Consider the following 16,763-nt stretch of genomic DNA (forward strand, 5'->3'; position numbering starts at 1 on the left):
ATTCATATTAGTGATTCAAGATAGAAGCTTCCAATGTTACAGGAATGTCTCTTTAAATTAATACTGGCCTTATGAAATTATGGCATTAATTAATAAAAGTAACACTTAACAAATGTTTACATTCTTGTTTGCATTATTTACAGTAATTGAATAACTCAAATAATAGTTAAACAGAGGTAATTGTTATTAAAAGTACTGGCTACAACCATTTTGTGTTGCTAAAGGAATAAATTACAAGACATAAAGGTTAATTAAGCATTCTTCTGTTAGTCGTTCGGTACCTTTATATGTATGGGTGACCCAGTTGTTAGTGCTCGGGTCTCCCAGAACTACAGCTCTTGCCTCATATTCAAGCCGACTTAGGGTCAATGTGGAAGATGTATATTCACAATGTGTCAGAATGAATCCTTCTCCAGGTAATGCATGAAAGATTAATTGGTGTCTCTTGTTTGGCTTGATGTGAGGGACATCCCATCCTGAAGTTGTTTCTACTTTGTGTTCAAGCTGCCAGGATAATCTTTCACATTCCTCCAAAGATGGATGCATGGAGACTCCATGGGAGCATGGTGTCACAAAATGCATGTAAATGTACAGTGACAATGTCATTTTAATAGAATACCATGTGTGGTATGAAGTAGATGTTTTTGCTTACATGAGAGCTTCTCCACACATACACACAAACACAACACAGCTCTGGTCCCAGTGACTGGGCAAGTGCAGCTGAGAAAAGAAGCAATGCAGGAAAGCACAGCAAGAGGTTGCCATATTATAGACTCAATGTTAAACTTTGAAATGACACAAACATACCTAGAACAATCCAACATTAGACCAGAGTTATGAAGGTTGTCCAAAATATTTTGCAACCATAGAAAAATCCTTTTTCACTTGACAATGTATGGTGATACAGTATGGGTTTTAAACATTGAAAATTTTAGATGAACTGTTTTTTCTCCTTCTAGCCTACCGTTCAAGATCTTGCCCCCTCAGATTTCGGCCTCAAAGATGCCATTCATTGGAAAAGGTTTCAGAGTTTTGATGAAGTTATTGAAGAATAAAGAAGTGGTTACGAATCCAGGCCAGATTGGCGCCATAAGAGGATGCAAACTCATTTCTTACTGGTGCATTTACAATACATTTAGACATCTTCTGAGTATTCTCCAGCAATTTCATAACAAATTTTTTAAAATCTTGCAAAATATTTTGGACAGCTCATGGACACTGGATTTTTGTTTTAAGAAATTCTGTTCATTTTGTTCATAGTAATGCAATAATTTTAAAGTAATTTTAAAACAAACTATTAAATTAGCTTTAAACAAACAGGAAAGGAAAATAACAGCTTGACTTAAAGCTGGATAATTATAAGCCAAATCGATTGCAATTAAAAAAAAAAAGATTGATTATATTAATTAAGATAGAAATGAAAATGAATGCAGAAAAGAATTTGTTTTTCATAAGTTTTGTTATAAACCTAATGATATTAAAATTTAAAAAATAACAATCTGAAACTATTTCATATTTAGACATCCAGCAGATCAGATTTGTTTTAACAGAGTAATATAATGCATTTCTACCTTTACATCATCAGTCTGCAAAGACAAAGAATTTAGTTTTTGAAATTTAGGGAACAAAAAAATTTAAAGATTTATAAGTAAAAGCAAGGTGAATAATGTTTCATTTTAAGTTAGTTTTAATAACAATGTAGTAGAATTACCTATACCACTCATGTAGCTCCATAACATAGGTACCTCCTTTTCTGCGGGGTAATAAAGCTGCTTGCCCCATTTGCTGGTCTCTGTGAATCTTTCTTTTCAAAGCCATTAATTCCTAATTTATATCAGAGCCAGGGATTACCCTAAGAGCTAAAATAGCAAGGTGCTCTCAAACAGCGAGGCTTAATCTGCTAAAATGAAATTGGTTAGATGCATTTTACAAGTAATTGGCCCAAGTAAAATGCAGCTTAATCATGGTATGAATTAAGTGGCTTTTACGTTAGATGGTTTGATTAATTTAGATTAGAGTATAGCACATGATTATCCTTTTACTGTGTTTCGTTAGTGATTGAACAATTAAAAAAAAGCAAAGCACAACAAAAGCATTGATTATTGCTAATTCAGTTGCCATAAGTTGTCCTTGGTCATGAATATTGTTCTAATCAGTAAAATTAATGTTTCTCCATCACAAGCCCAATGGATGTAGCAAAACTATTATTATAATTACTAAATTCAATAAAAGGGACCCTGCTGCAGGTCATTGACTTTTTCATTTTAAATCAGTTTTTTTACATAAGGTTGTCTAATGATCAATTGAACCCAGCATTATCATTTTTATTTCTTTGCAGATCTCTGGAAACAGCAGTTTAGTCATCAAATGATTCTTGTAATTTCCCATGAAATGAATAGGCCATTAGCATATTCTATTGTTTAAATTCCCATAATGTTTATTGTCTTATGTAAAAAGGACACTTGAAAACCCAGTTAAAATCGACAGTAAAAAGGTGACAACAAGCAAACTCTACAGTCAAACCAAGACCAGAGAGTGAACACCCAGCTTCAGATCTCACTTGCATTCAATTAAAGCTATGAATACTGGCCATTTAATTAATTTACTAACTACTGGAATTCTGAAGAAGTTTACTAAATAAAAGTCTATAAAAATGTATACATATTGTGATTGGTATATCACCACTCCTTACATGGAGCAGGAAATGTCACTACAGTCAAATATAACAAAAATAACTGTTCCTTAAATTAGACCTCACAAAGCACGGATGGCCAAATCGAGAGCCCAAAATGACAAGCCAAACAAATAGACAGGAAATGCTACATTTCACACTGGGTATCTCCTTTTCTGCCAACGAACACTGTTTACACCAAAGGTCATACTACAGGGTTCAGAACATTTACTTGAATGCAACAAGGACATCACAGTTCCCTTTGGCAGCTTTAGGTATTTATGCAATCCTTAGACCACTATAAAAATTAAACAGTGAGGCGTTTTGTCAACAATGATGTACTGGATAGGAAATCACATTTTGACATTTTATCAGGGTTGTGTTAGTTAGAATTAAAATTTAGAAATAACAGCTTGACAACTATTTACCTCTCCTTTTCCATATTTGGTGGATATTTAGGAGAAAGTTTTGAGAGATTACGTTAATAGAATTAGTAAGCTTTGGACTGAATGTTGAGTTCTTATTAAAACTACTGTAATGTTCTAATGAAAATTCTATATGCCTTCACTTATATTTCAGTTTTTTGGTTTAGCCTGAAATTAAGACAAATTACACACATTCTTTTCATTTTTAATTAGGTACTATAAACAACAATATTTAGATGAAAAAATAAATTGATACTTGTTAGGAAAAATAGACACAAACTTTGCTTTGGGTCATAACTGTGCAAACTCTTCAACTAATATATTTTGGAGGTACCTTTTACTTTCTTACAGTAGTAATTCAGTAGTAATGAGTTGGTCTCACCAAGTTAGCATACCTATATTTTGCAGTTTTATTCCAATCTTTCCTACAGAAGTTTTCAAGTTCATGCCCAGTTATGAGGAGATCTCTTATGCACATTGAGAACTGAGACCCAAGTTCTAAGTGGACTATTCCAGGGCATTAACCTTTTCTCATATACATATACTGTATATACAATTATGCTCTTACATGCGAGCCTAGAAAGCATTCTGTGGGCTCTGATTCAGTAAGATTCGGGGGAAAGTATAACTTTTTTCATCTTTATCCTTAGAATGGATCAGGATGCCTCAAGTGACTTCTGACATCATTTCTGCTCAGGCTCTGAACGTTCCACTTCTTACAGTCGCCCCACTATTTGAGGAATAGAATTGGATGGCTCCTCAAGTGGAGAAGCCCTTTTACTAAGCATGACAAGCTTTTACCTTGCATCAGACCTAACGGTCCTTGGACCTTTTTATATTAAAACTGTTGCTCTGTAGAATTTTACTCTACAGTTAAATAAGATTTCCTACCTTGACCCCAACTTTTATATTTTACCAAATTAAACAAATATGGTAAAAAAAAATAAAAACAATATTGAACAAACAGGTCATAGCCTAATGTTACTTGATTATGTTTACCTCTTTTGTAAGCAGCTTTGGATAAAATCGTCTGCCAAGTAAATTAATGTGAATGTAAAATATCGTCACACATGGGCCCCTGAATATCACCTTCCAGGCTCTGATTAGGTATGGAGGATCGCAGGAATCATGAGAAAGAGGGGTCCTTTCATCGGATTGGCTGGCCCAACACTGTTTCAGCCGTGGAATGGCCAAATGGGGTAGACAGCTTGATGGATGAGGTCTCCAGGAGTCTAAAATTATCCAAATCTTATTTTGTGATATCATCTACTGTTAAATTCTGCTCCGTATTTCTAAAAAATTTTTATTTTTCATTTTTTATTGAGGATTTGTTCTGTTCTGTGTATTGTATTGTATTGACCCCCTTCGTTTGACACCCACTGCACGCCCAACCTACCTGGAAAGGGGTCTCTCTTTGAACTGCCTTTCCCAAGGTTTCTTCCATTTTTTCCCTACTAGGTTTTTTTTGGGAGTTTTTCCTTGTCTTCTTAGAGAGTCAAGGCTGGGGGGCTGTCAAGAGGCAGGGCCTGTTAAAGCCCATTGCGGCACTTCCTGTGTGATTTTGGGCTATACAAAAATAAACTGTATTGTATTGTATTGTATTGTATACAATAACCCCCTGGGAATAGAGGGGGTGCCAAAGTTAATCATATAATCCCTTTTCTCTACCTTAGCTCCAAGAAGCTTCCCAAGAAGTGGACCCCAGTCATGCCCCCACTCAGTTAAGCCACGCCCCTTCTGAGTGAGATGGTATAAATCCAAGGGCTCCTGGAAGATGGTATCTCAGTTGGAGGAACTACATCCCACATGAAGGAGCTCCTAGAGCCAGACCTGCTTGATATAGCCGAGTATTTTAAGAAGTCATTGAGGCTCAAGAGGCAGCTTTTATGCCAGTTTTCTGTTGTGCCGCCATGCGCTCATTTTTGTTTGATTTTGTGGACATTGTCAGTAAACAGAATGAATTGGTTGGTACCCCTACTTTTTTTCGGTTTTATGCTTCCTTATTTGCCTCCCACTATATATATATATATATATATATATATATATATATATATATATATATATATATATAACTGTATATACTGTATATATAAACAGTCATTTGAAAAGGAATTAGTGAAAAAGTAGAGGAATATAGCAGATAAGGCGAAAAATGACCCAAAGACATTCTTTTAGTAATATAGTAGTAAAAGAACAGTCAAGGAGGATGTCCTAAAAGGAAATTAAAAATAGCAGATACTCTAAACTTGCATTTTCTGTGGTCTTTACATGCCCAACAGTAAAAGGGACTACTAAAGAGGTATTGAGTGATTTGGAAATTGTAAAGGGAGAAGTACTGCTTAGATTAAATGGGCTAAAATCAAACAAATCCCTAGGACCAGATAATATTTATCTTCAAGTTCTTAAGGTCAGCGAGCACACATATAAAACAATTGACATATATTTTTAGGAAATCACTGTGCATTGTGGTAAATTCTGAACAAGTTGAAAATGGCAAATATTATCCAGCAGATCCAAGCAACTATAGGCCAGTAAGCTTAATGTGCATCACAGGTAAACTGATGGAATGTGTCATTAAGGGAAAGATTGAGCAATACATGTCAAAAACAGGAGTTTTACTGAACAGTCAGCATGGGTTCAGAAAAGGAAGGTCATGTTTTACCAACATGATATGATAGAGCATATGATATTATTTATCTTGACTTTTAGAAAGCATTTGATAAGGTGCCACATGAGAGGTTGGGCATCAAAGTAAAAGAAGCGGGAGTTCAGGGTGTTGTTTGTAGATGCAAAATTGGCTCAGACACAGGAAGCAGAGGGTTATGGTGCAAAGAACCTTATCAGAATAGGCTGATGTTAAGAGCGGTGTTCCAAGAAGTCAGTGCTAAGGCCACTGCTATTTTTAATATATATACAATATAAAACGATTTGTATAGGAATATAAACAATGAATTGATTAAGTTTGCAGATGATACCAAGTTAGGTGGATTGGCAGATAATCTAGAATTAATTGAATTATTACAGAGGGATCTGGATAGCATACAGGCTTGGGCAGATTAAATTTAATGTAAAATGTTAGAGTTGAATACACAATGGGAGGTCTGAAAATTGAAAGTACACCTTATGAGAAGAATTTTGGTGTTGTAGCACACTTGATGCTATCAACTTCACAACAGTGTTCAGAAGCCATTAAGAAGGCTAACAGAGTGCTGGGTTATATAGTGTGATGTGTAGAATACAAATCCAAGGAGGTTATGCTCAACCTTTATAATACACTGGTGAGGCCTCATCTGGAGTACTGTGTACAGTTTTGGTCTCCAGGCTACAAAAAGGACATAGCAGTGTTGGAGAAAGTCCAGAGAAGAGTGACTAGGCTCATTCCAGGGCTACAGTGTTTGAATTATGAGTAAAGATTAAATGAGCTGCTTATTTTCAGTTCAAACAAAAGAAAGCAGATATGATTGAAGTGTATAAAATTATGAAAGGAATTAGTACAGTGAATTGAGACTGTAATTTTAAAAGAACATGAGGACAAAGATGGAAACATGTTAAGGGCAAATTTTGCACAAACTTTAGGACGTTTTTCTTTACACAGAGATCCATAGACATTTGGAATACGCTACCAAGTAGGTGTGGTAGACAGTAGGACTTTAGGGATTTTCAAAACTAGACTTGTTATTTTAGAAGAATTATGTGGATAGGACTGGAGTGCTTTGTTGGGCTGTTCTCATCTAGATTGTTGTTCTAAAAAAAAAAAAAAATTTAACAAACATTGTTGGTATTGTACTAATGTCAACGGTTCTTAGGAGACACATGTCAATTGTGCAATCCATGCGCCACTGGTAGGTTCTTACAGCATCTTTGGATTTCTATTTTTGGAATGCACTTTTGAAATTTTAATTGATTTTTTTTTAAATGCATTTTTGGCTTTATCCTCTTTCCATATACAATACAGTTTATTTTTGTATAGCCCAAAATCACACAGGAAGTGCGAAGGGGGTCAATACAATACAATACACAGAACAGAACAAATCCTCAATACAGTATAAAATCCATCCATCCATCCATCCATTTTCCAACCCGCTGAATCCGAATACAGGGTCACAGGGGTCTGCTGGAGCCAATCCCAGCCAACACAGGGCACAAGGCAGGGAACCAATCCAGGGCAGGGTGCCAACCCACCGCAGGACACACACAAACACACCCACACACCAAGGCCAATTTAGAATCACCAATCCACCTAACCTGCATGTCTTTGGACTGTGGGAGGAAACCGGAGCGCCCGGAGGAAACCCACGCAGACACGGGGAGAACATGCAAACTCCACGCAGGGAGGACCCAGGAAGCGAACCCGGGTCTCCTAACTGTGAGGCAGCAGCGCTACCACTGCGCCACCATGCCGCCCACAGTATAAAAAAAAAAAGTTTTGTTTTTTTTTTTAGAAGTAAAAAAAAATACAAATTTTAGAAGTACGGAGCAGAATTTAAGAGTAGATGATATCACATAATAAGATTTGGATATTTTTAGAGTCCTGGAGACCTCATCCATCAAGCTGCCTCCCCCATTTGGCCATTCCACGGGTGAAATAGTGCTGGGCCAGCCAATCCGATGAAAGAACCCCTCTTTCCCACGATTCCTGCGATCCTCCATCAGGGATGAATGGACATTACCATATGTCATCCACTACTCTCCATTTTATTTCTTTCTTGGTTATTATTTTTACCAATTATCTACATTAACTGAACCCAGGCCTTCTGAGTTAAGTACCATGGAAGGACATCTACAAGTTTTAAGTAATGCTGGGGTATGAAGAACTGCTTGCTGTGTGTATTCTATGTTGTCATGAGATCTTGCATTATGAATATCTAATAATTTGTGCAGTCTAATGCCTGTGGTGCTTTCACAATATTTGTATGTGTACCTACAAGAAATTATTCAGTCGTTTTAAATAACAACTCTTTAAATCATCTTAACCTTTATAATTATCAAACCTATCCATTTAATCACCATTACTGTCACATTTTATCTTCCATATTGTCAAGATAGCCTTTACATAACAGTGTTAAAGGACAAAATCAGACATGTGCATAATAGTGGCATATTGCACTTGCATTTTGTAATGTCAAGCCTTTCCTTTTCTCTATAAAAGACCCACAAATCATCAACTTTTTTAAAAATATACATGTTGTCCAAGTGACATTCTAACTTTAGGCAAACTCAGCACTTGTTTTGCTGTTATAGGTTCTGTGTGCTACTTTTTGTTACTTTCTGTGGTTATTTTGTGCTTTTGTTCATTGCTTATTTCCATATTTTTTAAATAATTTTTAGCATTATTGCATTTATTTGTGCTTATTAGGAGACACTCATATTGGACCTTATATGATTAAGTGAACAGGGCGGCACGGTGGCGCAGTGGTAGCGCTGCTGCCTCGCAGTTAGGAGACCCGGGTTCGCTTCCCAGGTCCTCCCTGCGTGGAGTTTGCATGTTCTCCCCGTGTCTGCGTGGGCTTCCTCCGGGCGCTCCGGTTTCCTCCCACAGTCCAAAGACATGCAGGTTAGGTGGATTGGCGATTCTAAAATTGGTCCTAGTGTGTGCTTGGTGTGTTTGTGTGTGTCCTGCGGTGGGTTGGCACCCTGCCCTGGATTGGTTCCTGCCTTGTGCCCTGTGTTGGCTGGGATTGGCTCCAGCAGACCCCTGTGTTCGGATTCAGCGGGTTGGGAAATGAATGGATGATTAAGTGAACAATACAACTCTTTGATGTGTTTTAGGTTGTTATGGTTTCTAGCAATACAAGCTATTTTTATGAATGTCCCGTCTCTCTATAAATCCTATGTGACTTTCAGTAATGCTTTCTGAAAGTTTTATTTTTAATTATATTTCATGTGGTAAAAAATTAGGCGACAGAAAAAGGTTTGGGGTTGGACACCCTGTACACTGAAAAATCAACAAAAGAAAATAAACACATCTTTCTTTACATAAGCAGAGTTCACAACTGAACTGACTAGCAGAGTTTGCGATTGCTCTATAAATATGGTGGATAGGAGGAAGAGGTGGAGTCAGGATGGCCGGAACAGGAACTGATGTGGCAGGAAGGTGGATTCTGGGTACTAGAAATGAGGGGATGCCAGAATGTATGTCAACAGGGGGTAGACCAGTGGTGATGTTACTAAAAGAAATATCACAGCAACATTTTTACCTTGGCTCATCTTTTCACTGAATCTGAAAAATATAAAACTTTGTTCTAGCTTAGAGAATGAAGATCCAGGTTCTGTAACACCTTTGCAGGTCTCTATCAGACATTGCCCTTAAAATCACTTAAGATTAAACTCAAATTTGTAACATGTTCATAGTATATTGCCTGAAAAAAGAATTCTTCTTGACTGTAATGCCATAATGCTCAGTTCTCATACAAAAATCAAAAAATCTTGAACCCTTTTCAATTTACTGTAGACATTGTAGAAGTCCGGGTGCAAGACTTTGTCAATAGAACACATTCTATAAAAGCTGTGATAGTAAGGGGACAATCATAAGCCATCATTAAGGAAAATATCTAGTTTGGTATAGTATTTGCATTAATCAATAAATTTCAAATATACTTTCAGCACAATTCTTTTAGAAAGAAGTTCTATATAATAAATACCTGCTGGTGGATGAATCTGAAAAATAAAATTCATTTTTTTTTATTGTGCCAAGGGAAAATTTGGTTTGTTAATTGGAATTATGCAAAGTTAGCACATTAGAAACAAACCAGGTAAAAACTCGACCCCAAATCATTCCTTTGTGCAGATAAATAGAATATTGTACATGTTGTAAAACACTATACATTTGATATTATATGTATTAACATTCAACATTATGACTAAAACAATAATTGTCAAGAATGAAAGCTATTGGACCCACAAGTTGTTTCCCAAAAGACCCATCCAAACGAAGGTTCCAGAAAGAACCTTTATTAAGATATGCAACAAGCTCCACACAGTGAATAACCATGAATAGATGGTAACAGATTTGTGAAATACCAATGGGTCCTAATTTTAAAAGGACTCCTGCTGCATACAATAACACGGGCTAAATCCAGGTTTTCTTAATCTGTTAGTGTCTTCATAGGAAGCCTACAATACATTAAAGATTTCAGTTTATTTTTTTTTTGTCTACATAAGGAACTTTTTCAAAGCATAAGGTGCCATTAAAGAACCAGTATTTAAGAATATATTGGCTTTTTATCCTCCGCACCTTTAATCTCTGACTGATGCCAGCAACTGAAATTCTCATCCTATATTGTTATTAACCTATTAACCTCAACCTATGTTGTTGTTACTTTATTACTCCATTTTACAATCTACTGTAATTCATCAAAATTTTAATTGTTAGCATTAAGATTTCCAAACCAAAAAAAAAATTAGTTAAGACTATTCGTATACACGAGTCACTAAAATCAACATAATTTTAGAATTCAAATTAAAAAAAAAGAAAAGAGAGAGGCACTGTTTTGTGTTTTATTTAAGCATCGGGTCTGAGTATGTAAAATTGTCCCAAGATACAGTACCTACAACTTTTAACAGTCTCTACTGTCTGGGTGAATGATGTTTCCTCTAAAATCCATAATCAAATCATTAAAGGCAATTATGAGTCCAATGCATTATACAGTAATTACAAAACATAAGATAGGAAATGAAATGCACAAACATAAAACATTTTGTTGAAATACAAACATCATAAATATTTAAAAATACATATATACAGTGGCAAATCTTGGACATTTTCACATTAGGACTTTTTTCTATTTACTATTGCTTGTCAGTAGACCAACATAAAACATTACAGCAAACCAACAAAATGATAGCGCCTCTCCTCCTGTGATCTATACACTTTAGATTTGTCAGTGCGGTCTTAGCTTATTCTTACCTGCAAAATTTCAGACATTTACTCACATTGGATGGAAACACAGGTGACAAGCAAGTTTTTATACTTGAACTGGGAAGGGCAATAATGTATTGGGAACAAGTTTACAAAGGCTTAAATTAAGAATGAAGAAGTTTTTTGACTCTGGTTTAATAGGTGTCGTGCAAATTTCTGGACAGTAATCTTGACCTACTAGCCAATATGGCACAGACAGACATAGAATTAGTAAAAAACTAAAAACCACTTCAGTTAATGGTAGACATACGTCACACTTTGGAGGATCTATTTAGGGGATCTGTCAACGTATGTAATAACCCACCAGGACAAGAGGGGTTGCTATCGCTAACAGTGCCTTCTCCTTCTCTCCCTGCAGCAGCGAGAAACTGCCCAGTGAGGGAACCAAGCTACAACACTTTGAGTTCCTCAACCATAAGAACCCTGGCTGCCCAGAACAAGGCGTCACTTTAACAAAAGCAATGTCTTGGACAGAGCTCCTTAGCAGACAGACTCTAATCCATGGATAAAGTGAACCTCATAATTGTTATTGGAAGACCAACTGTTTGGGCAATAATGCCTAATGAGTGTTTTCTTTTTGTTTGGACTTTATTAAATGGGACAACCCCTGCAATCGGCTACACATAATAATAAAACAAGTTCAAGTTATATGTAGCTGTATACAGTATACAGTACAGTAAGTATGATATTACAGTAATAGAAACTGATAAAATTTGATCAGAGAAGCACATATATTATTAATCATAGTTTTCTAAAATGTGTTGATAAGGTAACTTGTGATTGTATTCTGCAGAGTACAAACTCCCTAAAAATAAATACTTTCATCACAGCCTTGGCTAACTTCCCAACCATTTCCTAAAAACACCTTAAAATAGGCAATGGAAAAAAAACACTCAAACATTAGAGAAAAATAGCATTTAACTTTACTTTTCTTTTTCACAGTAACAATTCCTAATGGCCATTATCCACTAGCTTCATACAATTTACTATTTCATCTTAATATTTAATTCAAAATAAACGTTGCAAATATAGACAAATGAAAGCAAAATGAATAAAAACATGAACAGTTGTAATAAATAAGAACTCAACAGTAACACCTGAATGACATGAATTTGCCAGTTGTGACCTCTAGGAGTCACCTCAGACCACCAAACCACAGAAAAATTCACAGACACAAGTTTGAGGTTCAGAAGGCTTATTTTTATTAAATTAAATAATTTTACATAGGCTTCTTCAAAATTCTTTTTCTTCTTCTTCTTACTACTCTCCCAACTCCAGCTTGCCTGGGTAAAGCAGAGAGGGCTCCTTATAATTCAGACCTGAGAATACTTCTGGTGTGTCCGCACTGTATTCAGAACGTTTTTCCAGGTCAGGCTCCATCTGGCAGGGAGTCTCCAATCTCCTCCTAACAGCACCCACTAGCCCCAGGGCTACCCTTCAGAACTGTAACACTAATGGTGCATCCTTTAGGAGTCCAAAAAGGGAGCTACACCAGAGGAAACACACAGGCCCAGGAGGTAGTCACCCCCTGTCTTTCCATTATATCATCCTCCTGACCAGGAAAGGAAATAGTAATTATCTGGCCGAGATATACATCCATCCACTCGAGAAAACAATAAATCTCATACATCTTCGGGACCTCATTAATCAGTTTTCCTGCCTGTTAGCTACAATGGTTGGTTCAATTCTCATGTCTTTTTTCTTCAATGTTCTAGGATTACTTATTCCCACCAGTAAAGCCTTTGACTTGACTCACCTCCTGAATATAAACTTGCCATAAAATACAGACAGGAGGATCTTTATCATATCTGCCACAGATAACTTCCAGACTAAGACTTTTAAATGCTTCCAGGATTAGGAATGTTTTCTGGAACATCGGTGGCTGTCCCTTAAGAAATATACCTTCCGGCCCAAGTTTTCATGCAGTCTTGAGCCCCTGGTTACATTTAACAGGAATGGCAACACCCTCTGAGTTGGGCCGTCCATCTCAATTGGTAGCATTGGGGCATAAATATAAACCATTGTTCCTTGCTACTGCCACTCAGATTTGTAATAAATCATTCCTCATCTACCTCACCCAATTCTTCTGCTTTTACACACCTAGAGAAATTATACCTGAAGTCACTATAAATACTGCCTTGTGCTGGCACTCTCTCTCTTGCCATTGTCAATAAACACTAATCCTTAACCTCTTACATTATGAGGACCTCTTGCAGTTACATTCTTTTTCTGTGGTAGCCTGGGTTTATGCAAGGCATTCATCTGCATTGTGAAGAGAAAAAAGTTGAGCAACAAAGCCAAATGAGCAAAATATTTTCAATACAAGAATGAGAAAATGTAGTGTTTCTCTTGGCATTATGATTGATGGCAGATTGTTGTCTTTACATAGTCTCGTAGAATTATATTTACATTGCCTTTTTTATTTATGCACATTGTACAGTATTGTTTCTTCATTACTGAGTCTCTTTGTGTTTTTGTTTCAAATTTACATAAGTTGATCTGAATGTAGTTTGCTAGGATTATCATATAGGTTCAAAATAACAGGTAGAGATGCTAATTAGGTCAATATTCTAATGGAAAAATCTGACTTCAATAGACTATTTAGCAGAGGAGTGATAGTGCATAACTTTGAGATAAGCAAGCTGTACACAGACAGGCCAGAAAAGTCAGAGAGAAAAGGCTTAACTGTAATTGTGCTGTGCAAAATCAAAGGGTCCAACGTTTACTATATAGACAAAATGTCAAAAAACATTTATTGGACAAGGTATATGGATATCATGTAACCACATCAGTTAAGAACACTGAGTGTAACAGTTACTGTAGATACTGCATTACACATGGGATCCAACAACAACAAATTCATTAATGTTTCTTTTAATCATTAACCACATTCATTCCTACTTTTTTATGAAGTCTACAAAGGATTGCTTTTTACTAACAAAATTCTAAATTAGAGGCATTTTAAGACTATTAAGTCTGTTCAATAAAGTACAGTAAATACCTTACTATGAAAATACTCACTGTTTTATGCAATCATTTACAAAACATATTCAACTTTTTCTAAACTCTGCAAAAGAAGGCTTCTTAATAAATGCTAAAAGTGTTTTCAAGATTGTTATTTATGTTAAGTAAACACATTTGCTTAGACAAATACACTTGGAAAAATACTGTGTGGATTTTACTAAACAGTTACTAAATAGAGTATATTGGCATTGCACTTTTCAATGCAATGTGTAGATTGTACTGCTAAATGGGTTAAATTCAGAAGTGAAATTTCCTTTTCACTTTTCCTAAAGAGGCAATATAGTGTTAGAAAAGAATATTAAATGTTTGACAAATATAATAAACAATTTAGTTCATCTGCTGTTTTTGATCATCTGTCAGCTAAAGTATCTCATTAAGATAAGCTTTTGGTTTCAACTACTAAATGGCTGTAGAGTTTGATCCAGATCTCAGCATCTCTTATGTGAAGAAGTGTTTCATGATTTGTGTTTGAAATGCACTTCCCCTTGACTCTCCAATGTGACATCAAGTATTGTATGTGATGCACTATTTAAATATTAGAATTGTGCTGGATCAGATGACTTAAAACGTTTTTGAAGTATGCTCTAGGTTGCTCATGCCTGTACAGTTTCAAGAACTACTATATACTTTTTGTAATGTGATTAGCAAAACTGTACACAGCACTCAAAATCATGTCTAAATTATGCTTTATACATTTAGTGCACAATTCATGACAGTTTTTAAAATATCAACACATTTTATTTGTTTTATATCTGTGCATTGTCTGGAGAATAAGATTGCTATTAACAATATATATTCTTAAAGTTTTCTCAGAGATTGCTTCCATTAGGTCAGCATCATTAATTACACTGGTCAACAAGCATTTTGCTACTGGGATTCTTTCACCTTAAATCCAAATCTGAAAACCGTTTTCATCCTGCAGTCCTATTTTTTAGTTATGATGTTCCAGGTCTTGAACAACTGGGGTGACAGGACAATAAAGGTGATGCGTTCCAGCATTTAAGAAATAAGTTTGATCTCAAGAAAAGCGAAGCCAAAATTAAGGAAGGTGTTTTTGTTGGCCCTGAAATCCGTGAACTGATGCTTGATGATGAGTCCAAAAGGAAACTGAAGCCAACTGAATCAGCACCCTCATTCATGGAGGTTGTCCAGACTTTTCTTGACAGTCACAGAGCAGAGAATTATGCTGAACTTGTGGAGAATATGCTGAAAGTATACAGTATTAGCTTACAGGAGCCAGAATGTCACTGAAGACACATTTTTTACATTCTCATCTCGACTTTTTTCCACCAAATCTAAGCAATGTCAGAAATGAGCATAGGGAAAGATTTCATCAAGATATAAAGGTGATGGAAAACCGATATCAGGGAAAATTTACTCCAAGCATGATGGGTGCCTACTGTTGGTCCTTGCAAAGAGAGACGGATGTGCAGTACAAGTGCAAAAGCAATTACCTCAGACAATTTTGAGCACGTTGACCTCACTTTTATATTGAGGTAAATTGACATAAACAAGTTTTAAAGTGTCTCTGGTATCGTCTTCTGGTTTGTTTTCAGAATAAACACATTCAAACAATTTTGGTGGGACACAGTCCAAACTCTAGATATTGTGTTGATATATTGATATTCAACAATGTCAAAACGGCAATGATGTGTATCTCAAAAATCTTATGTGCTAGCTTAATTCCGATTTCATATATGAAATCAGTGTAAAAAACTTAATAGAGAGCTGGTCTGAAGTTCCCAGTAGCAAACAAAAAATGTTTTTTTGTAGACCAGTGTTATCTGTTGAATTACAATGTTAACCAAAACTTGTTTTTTAAACCTGTGATGATGAAAAATATATAAGTACTAACCAAATACCATTAAACAATGCCAATTAAAATTAGGTAAATACTGTACAAACACTGTAAGAGTTTATTAAAAAAAATACACATCTACGGGACATTAAAACTGAGTGGTATCACAAAAAAGGGGTTCTTGGGAATGACCATAAGATGTCTCTGTTTCTCAAGGTTAGCCTTGAACGTTTATTTCAATGCAGTGTATTTCTACACTAAGAGACTACCCTAGTGTCTATTTTAATACCACAGGTTTTGTTTACATTTAATTAAAAAGTATAATTGATTAATATAAATATAAATAAAGTGTACTACCACATGTACTACATAAGATTAAAAAATGTATATTATCAAAAACAAACAATGAAATATTAATTTTATTATATTTTTAAGTGTTCCAAGTGATGCCTTAAAACACATTATGCTTCAGGAGCACAACACAGAATACATCTATTGGAAATAAAACAAATTTGTTATAAACAAATTGGATAATAATAATTTTAATACATAATAGGAGCAGAAGAAAGGATGAAGGACACAAGAAATCAGTGATGCTGATGCTCAAGTGAGTTGGACATGGATGGCACTAGAATGGTACAGGGCTGAGACTTCACACAATCATCATTAAGGCCAGACACAAACCAACTTTGCAGCAAGACGGGTGGCAGCACAGAAGTCATTCCACACTGTATGTGTCCCAGGTAACCAAAACGAGTTATAAGCGGCACTATTAATAGAGAGACACATCCTGCATTCATGAAAACATGCAATACTCCTTCAGGGCATACAATCTAGCAGGTAACTAACCCTCTCTGTGGAGAAAGAGAAAATCCAGTGAGGACAGGAATGAGAATACTGGGTGTTTAGGTAAAACATGGTAGCCAA

General features: G+C 35.8%; 1 protein-coding gene across 1 annotated transcript in view; it reads right to left on the reverse strand.

The window, feature by feature from the left end:
• Positions 1-1,785, reverse strand: part of si:ch211-245j22.3 (uncharacterized protein LOC563798 homolog) — a 56,462-nt gene extending 54,677 nt beyond the window's left edge. The window contains exon 1 of the mRNA XM_028813556.2: positions 1,712-1,785. Coding sequence (XP_028669389.1) covers positions 1,712-1,782 — 71 coding nt within the window. The 5' untranslated portion in view covers positions 1,783-1,785. The remainder of the gene's footprint in view (positions 1-1,711) is intronic.
• Between the last annotated feature and the right edge of the window lie 14,978 nt (positions 1,786-16,763).

This window comes from Erpetoichthys calabaricus, chromosome 1, assembly GCF_900747795.2.
Source record: "Erpetoichthys calabaricus chromosome 1, fErpCal1.3, whole genome shotgun sequence".
NCBI classification, from domain to species: domain Eukaryota; kingdom Metazoa; phylum Chordata; class Cladistia; order Polypteriformes; family Polypteridae; genus Erpetoichthys; species Erpetoichthys calabaricus.